This window comes from Lathyrus oleraceus, chromosome 7 (assembly GCF_024323335.1).
Source record: "Lathyrus oleraceus cultivar Zhongwan6 chromosome 7, CAAS_Psat_ZW6_1.0, whole genome shotgun sequence".
NCBI lineage: Eukaryota > Viridiplantae > Streptophyta > Magnoliopsida > Fabales > Fabaceae > Lathyrus > Lathyrus oleraceus.
The window spans coordinates 163,073,729-163,081,448 of NC_066585.1; the positions used below are offsets into that span (position 1 = coordinate 163,073,729).

Here is a 7,720-nt window from a genome sequence, read left to right on the forward strand (position 1 = left end):
CTGTTGCCTTTAATGACCAATCGATGACCCTACGATGACCCTTTTACATCCCAAGGATAAAACTACTTACTTCTCAATAGTAAGGACAGTTTTACCCTCACAAGGATAGGAAATACAGTAAAGACCTCGGACAGGTATAACCCTAAATTGCTCATTCATACCCTAAAATATTTTTCCCACCTTACACATTTCAAACATCCTTTTTTGGAAAATCACCACTTAGCATACATCCGTACCAGGATCATTGCTAAGTTATATTTTTCTAAATAACTTTCAAATCTTAATGAGATAACCACTTTGTATACATTCATGCAAGAATCATTACAAAGTTAAATTCTCCTTTTCAAGACATTTCCTACACATTTCTCAACCACCTTTTTCAAACTAGCAAAACATAAATGATTGAGCAATTAAGAGCCCATGGATAACCATGGATACAAAGGGTGCTAATACCTTCCCTTTGTATAACGTACCTCCCGAACCTAAGAATCTAAATTAAGGTCTTTCCTGTTCTTTTCCACCTTTCCTTATGGGATAAAAGAAAAGTCGGTGGCGACTCTTGCTAACCGCGACATTGCGATTAAAAACATAAAAAAGTCCAGTTCACCGTATGACAGGATTACACAAAACTAGGTTATTTAGGTAGGAGCTCCTTCCAATTGTATCTAATACAACTCTCGAATATTTTAGTTGGGTGAATAACTCCTTATTCCAATCCATCACATGGATCATTTCCAACTCTTGCTTCTAAACATATATAATCTTATTATAATTTGTTTAGTTAAATTTGACCCATTGTTTTAGCAATTGGATATTACAATTATCCCATTGCACCTTACTAATATAGAATATGCACCTCGCGTAGGCGAAACCTACATTATTCAATACTAGTCTTAATGAGTGCTAAAACTTGGAAAGCATAAACTTAATATTTAATTTGAGGGAATTTGCAATTATTCTGATCTCACCGACTTATTTATCATATAAATCATCTCTCACATGCATCAACATACATTCACAATGAAACAGTTATGGCCCGTAGCGCAATTGTTCTCCCAAGCCAATGAGAGAACCTAAGTTAACCTAATAACGATCTAAGCTTCTCCAAGCAAGATCTTCAAGGTTGTCCTTCTTTGATATTGTATTCTTCTCTTTCTTCATAATATTACATTACATACATGATGCCAAAGCATAGTCAACACCAATCATCCAAATCGTACACATATGATGCCAAATTTAATTACTCATTTATTCTTTGATTCATTTTGTCTTTTAATCGTATTAATACAGAAAATGCAGAAAATAAATAGCTATCAGATGCATGGTTTCGTAAGTGGCTCTGATACCATTGAAGAAGAAGAGCGATCCAAAACGCAACGGAATTTAAAAATTTCTCCTTTAGTGATCCTTATAAATGGGCATGATCAGTGATAGAATCGTTACCTCTTGTGGCGATTGAAACCTTTGACGTAGATCTACGGAGTGACCACGAATGTTGAATGGTGACAACGCCTCTACTCAATCCACACAAACGGATTCCTTCAATCTCAGTGCTAGCTGCTATGAATGAAGGCTTTGAGTGAGTGAGTGAGAGAGAGAGAGAGAGAGAGAGAGAGAGAGAAATAAAATTACAACTACACAAATGCTTCTGCACAAAGGTTCTATTTATAGAACCACTTGTGTGGACTGCAAGCTAAAAAGCCCACTTAAGTGTATGTGGCCCATATATTATGATATGCCAAAATCACTTAAGCGTGTGGTACCTTACCATATTTTGTATTCTACTTAAGTACGTCGTACCTTACGATGTTCTACAATTCACTTAAGTGCACCGTACCTTACGGTGTTCCTTAGTTACTCTATCTCTCATCAATCCGTCCTTTTGTGTGTGACCCTGTAGGTTTTCACGACATTAGCAATTATATTAAATCACATATTTAACATAATAAAAAGTGAGCGGTATCTAGCAACACATCACTGCTACCCAAGACACGAAAATGTCATGTGATCTGACAAATCCTTTTGTGATAATACTTATGTGTATAATTACCCTTTTGCCCCTATGTCTATTTGAACACAAGGCATATACTATGTCATCCTTGTCCAGTTCAATATTGGGCCCGTAGACATTTATCCTGTTATGCAGGATGGGCAAATTCCATCTAGGTCACTCATGTCCCTTAGCATACTTTGTGGAGTACCCATAAGTTGTCTTTATGGTCATCCAGTTACGGATAACGTTTGATCAACAATAAAGCACTCGACTCTACATCTAGGGTCCATAGTACTTTCAGGTCGAAGAGTGGTATACACCACTATCACCATGAGAATAACTTATGACACTTTGCATAACATTCTATATGGTATTCTCATAGCGGGTCAATCCAGTATAAATATTACTCATAATATTCATACCTATGTTTAAGACTTGATAACTCTTTATCCATGATCCATGAGATGTGATCATCGGTCTATATAAATAACAGTCTTAATGCTTTAATGTTATCCCACTTCACAACAAAGCTCGACTGCGGATACTTTAATAATAGTGTCCTTATGTTTAATGGGATCTCATGATTAAGTCACACTTGATACATTAAACGGACTATCTATTCTAGGGATTTTATTATTCAAAGATAATAAAGAAAAATCCTTTTATTATTAATAAATAATTCGATACAAGTACCAAAAGTATTGACCTCTAGGGCTTACACCAACATTAACATCTTATTTACCATTTGTTTAGCTTTGTTAATGTCATGCTTGAACATCTTCTTTATCATGTGCTTATATTTGTTGATGCCATGCTTGAACATCTTCTTCATCTTGCTTATATTTTGTTTATCTTTTTGCCTAAATCCAAGGGAAAGACCTCTTTATTGACTTAACGCCATAGGTAGTTTAGCAATCCCTAGTTTCCCTTTGACCTTGTTAGAGTCATTCTCATTTTCAACTTAGATTTAAGTAAGAGTTTGTAACTCTTGTAAGTATGTTTGTTATGAACACTTACTTCCCCCTTTGGAACCTTGATCACTATCAAGTGTTCTTTCACCCTTAGTTAGGTGAACTACGGTTGCTCTGATTCCATCCTTATAAGGATACGTAGGCACATGACCGCGAAGTTTTGGTGAGCAAACTTAATAAAACCTTTAGGTCCTTCCCGATAAAACATTTCCAAACAATAGCGAACAAACAATAACATAACACAAATACTTTCAAAAGGTTCCTATAGGATACTATAGATACTTAGGATTCTAATACCTTCCCTTAGTATAACCAACCCCCGAACTTTAGATCTCTTTGCATTGTTTTTACATTGCACAATTAGGGTCTTATTTGATATTTTCCCTTTCCCTTGGATAAATTAAAGTTCGGTGGTGAGCATTTAATGTTTTGTGATTCAAGTTAATACAATAGCTTGATATCCGATTCTCACCGTGATAGAAGGTCCAACGGTATTTGATAGGTTTGTCATCATTTCTCCCCCAATAGCTGGGGGTTATCGCCAACGGCGCTTCCGTAATTGAGTTTGATGCCCATGTTGTCGTAGTTGGGTCGTTGTAGTTTGGTGGATTATGAATGATATGGTTGTCCGAATTGGGACATTGAATCGTTTTGGAAACGAAGCAATGGTTCTAGTGGTGTACTAAAGTCAAATAATGGTTGGATGTTATGGCGATGGGATGTTTGGGTGTTCATTAGTGGGGGGGCTACGATGACATGACGTTGAATTGTATGAATCATCTGGGCTATAGACTATTGTGGTGGTTGTGTATGGTTGTTGGTGGTTATGGTTTGATTCCTGATTTTGAGTTTGGGTGTGTGGCATGAATTGGTTGCAAGATTGGGTGTTTGATGGTTGGGTGTATATGGTAGGGTGATGGTATAAGGTTGGTCATTGGGTTTGGGTGGGTTGACATTGTTGTTGGGCGGGGATTTGTTGTTGGGCGTTTGATGATGAAGCTCGTTGGTGTGGATCAATCAAATACCTTGGCTCATACACAAATTGTGGCGTTGTAATTGACCTAAACCATGTCATATAATGTTGAGTTGGTCTAGCACCATGTATGACTAGTTCGTTTAAGATGTGTTGTCGCCTTTTGTCATTGGCTCCTCCTATCATTGAAAATTAGATGCGCCAGTTGGATTGACGCATACGTAATGAAAGGTGGTTATTTTCGTAATTATTTTGAAAAATAGGTTATTTTAGAATTTAAATTTAAAAATGTGGTTATTTAAAAAAAATCATAAAACGACTTTCCAACTTTCAATGTGTCTCTTGAGTTGTTTAGCAGAGTTTGATTTGTCTTTGAAAAATGAAAAATTATGTGCAAAGAGAACGTGTATTCCAATAATAATAAAAGGTAAAAATAAATGGTTAAATTGGGTTAAAAAATAAATAGTATGTACTCCCTCTGACTTTATTTATAAGCAAAAATCTTTAAAAATGTTTGGCCTTAAATATAAACTATGGCCTTAAATATAAACTAAAGTGAATATATTCTACTCTATTCAATAAAAGTAATAATGCACATTTAATGTGCAGTACTATACTCATGTTAATTTTATCTTTTGAGGAATAGTACTTTTGTCTTATTATGCATATTTTCCTTTTATTTTACTTCATATTTCATTTTAAATTATTTGAATTTGCATTTATTTCAAATTACTACTAATAACTTCTTCTTTTTTGCTTAAAGCAAATTGTATACTCCTTGTTCATTCTTCAATTTTTTAATTAAAAAAATTATAGGAGTACTATTCAATTTTATATTTGAACTAATTTCATATATTTTATATCAATTTTTTCACTTAAAATATAATTAGAAAACAAGTACCAACAGTTATATGCAATTCAACTTTTTCATAATATAAAAATTTCTATCACATTTGTTTAGCCAATATTATATAAATATTCATAAGTATTTTTGAACTAATTCTCTATCACATTTGAGTCAAGTGGGTCCTTCCTTGAGTAAGCAATACATCTTTTTTTATATGAGGAATTTTATAATCATTGGATCCTTTCTTCTTCATAATTTCAATCATACACGATTGAAGTGTAAGAAAAATCTTGTTTGAACTTTTGATATCAAAAGACTCATAAGCATTTTCTACGATTTGAATAAGCTCATCAACTGAATTAACCACTTCTTTCTGTTGCAATGATTGTACGGCATTAAAGAAACCTAAATCCAAAACATTTAAATCGGGAGAATTAGGCGGTTGACAAGTCAAACGAATGTCAAAGCCTCCTTCAGAATCTGCTACACGAAATTCTTCATCATCTAAAGAAACATGACACAGTGCATTATCTTGCTGAATAAAAATTGTCTCACATGCATGCTCCCGTGGCCATTTTTCTTTGAGGGCCGGTAAGATCTTGTTTATTAAAAACATTCGACTAACATCTTTAGTGATAGAAGTAATTGATTTTGTTTCAAGTGTCCCTATTGACCGATTGACACTTGACCTTCTTGCCAACACTTTATCAACTAGGGAAAACACACCAATTTTTCCAGTGAACATCACATTATCTTCATCATCAAATATAGGTCTAGCTACCGCTACTAAAAACATGACCTTTTGAATATAATTTTTGTTTATGCAAGCCCTATATGGATCATCCTCATTTGTAAGAAGGTAATAATTTGTTCAATTTTTTGACATATATGGATCATCCTCAAACATACTCAAGCAGAATCTAAGACGTTGTTTCATATTATCATCCTTCATATGTGACTTCAATGCGCTTGAATGTTTACGCAATACCCCTTCAGTCACATATTTTTCCAATATTGACTTGCTTTTAATACCTATTATCATCCTTCCATGAGCTTTAGGTATTAGAAGCGGATATTATGACACTAAAAAAAATATTAACTATAACTTTTAATATTAAAAAAGTGTTTCTTAAAAGACATTTGATCTATAACTTTGAACAATATTAACTATATTTTATGTGACTCTCAAAATCACTAAAATATTATTTTTTAACAGTGGCTAAATGCATAAAAGTTATACACTTTGCTATAACATTCATAAGAAATCCAAAAAGAGCTTTAAAAATAATTTCAAGAGCACTTAATAATGTGCATGCAATAAGCTAGTTAAAGTCGAACCGCTTTGTTGATGTAACCATAATATATGATATTTGTTGCAATTTGTATTCCTCTTTTTCAATAATCTTAAAAGAAGTATTTGACTTCAAAATAAGTCCCTCGAGCAGCCTCAAGCAGGGGATCGTTATCCCTCAAGCAGCTGTCCTCATCTTTTACAATCATTTTTCTCTAGCTTTCCTATATTACAGTTCAACTTCTGGTTTAAGACTATTAAGATGTTTGTATATGTACCAGTTAAAACCATTTGAAATTAAAGAACAAGAGGTTCAGTTTCCTGGAATGCCTATTTCATTTCCAATTACAGAAAATTGACCCAGACAGTGAAAAAGATCAATAATGCCAACAACTTTAATTCATATAGTAATAGCATAAGCATTCACTTAACACCTTAGCATCACCAAGTTAACGAAATACAGTAGCATGGGAAATGGTACACAGCCAGAAACTGATTTCCCTAAGCAAAATCTAAACACAAAGATTACACTTTGATTATAGGTTATAATGATAATAATAAAACACACAAAAGCATTCTAAATGCGACTATCCCAGAGGGATTCTTGCTGAACTTTACCACTTTTCAAAAGCCTCTCAATTTCCTGCGGAGGGTTCAAACCGAGATTCACCGCACGCTCCCAGCGTGCCAGCCTCGTCATCCCAATACAAGGACCGTAAACCGTGTTCATGTCAAATTGGCGCAACACCGACTCGCTTTCGCTACATTCATCTTAAATCCACAAAGCACAAATCAGATTACCGAAAAAAATGAAGTGATTTGGGTGAATGAGAAAACCCTAGAAATTAAAAGAATGAAAAAAATAGAACCTTGGAGATCTGGTTTGCCGTTGCGGGATGTGAGGGCTGGTGGTTGGGCGAGATTGGAACTGAAAGTGGCGGCGTGGATAGGAGATTTTTTGGTGTTGGCTGTGGCGGTGGTGGGGTTTTTTCTTTGCTTGTAGAAACCTTTGATATTTCCCGATGACATTTTCTCTCTCTTCTTTTGAAATTTGAAATTTGAAATATGCTTGTATCTCTCTAGCTGTCTAAAGAAGCATTCACCTTAAATAATCCCGTCTTGAAACTCTAAAGAACACAAGGTTGGTTTATTTAATTATTTTCTGTCATTTACCCCACCCACGTACATCCAAAATTTTCAAAATTTACTTAAATCATTGAAGTAATTCTTATAAATAAAATTTTAAAATATGTTTTATATTAATTTAGAATGTCTTTTAATATTAATATTATTATTATTATTATTTTGTACTTGCTAAACAAAATTATAGATGCATAGCAATCCTAAGTTAGTATGGAATGGATTATCAGAGGTTTTATTATTTTTTGGAATTTAGAGCAAGCTTATCGAGGGTAAGAAAGTCCATTTTTGGAGATATTCTATATGAATATGAGACTGTTCTCTCTATAATAATGGGGAGGCTTTTTGTAAATGTTTATGGGCCTGGATTTTTGGGTTTCTAAGAAGTAGTAATTATTCCACTTTGACCATGAAACTCTCAGACTACTTATTTCTCAGAGAATCGTGGTTATATCTTCTTACGCATGTGATTATGGACAACATATACGTCACTATCCAACTTTCT

General features: G+C 34.1%; 2 protein-coding genes across 2 annotated transcripts; both read right to left on the reverse strand.

The window, feature by feature from the left end:
- Positions 1-4,944: 4,944 nt before the first annotated feature.
- On the reverse strand, positions 4,945-5,580 carry LOC127102622 (uncharacterized). The gene has a single exon (XM_051039968.1). The coding sequence runs from the start codon at positions 5,578-5,580 to the stop codon at positions 4,945-4,947; it is 636 nt and encodes a 211-aa protein (XP_050895925.1).
- Positions 5,581-6,456: 876 nt separating this feature from the next.
- On the reverse strand, positions 6,457-7,191 carry LOC127106009 (uncharacterized). The gene is made up of 2 exons (XM_051043284.1): positions 6,945-7,191; positions 6,457-6,846 (listed from the first exon to the last, which is right to left on the reverse strand). Exons 1-2 carry the CDS (start codon positions 7,102-7,104, stop codon positions 6,653-6,655), a joined length of 354 nt encoding a protein of 117 aa, XP_050899241.1. The 5' UTR covers positions 7,105-7,191; the 3' UTR covers positions 6,457-6,652.
- Between the last annotated feature and the right edge of the window lie 529 nt (positions 7,192-7,720).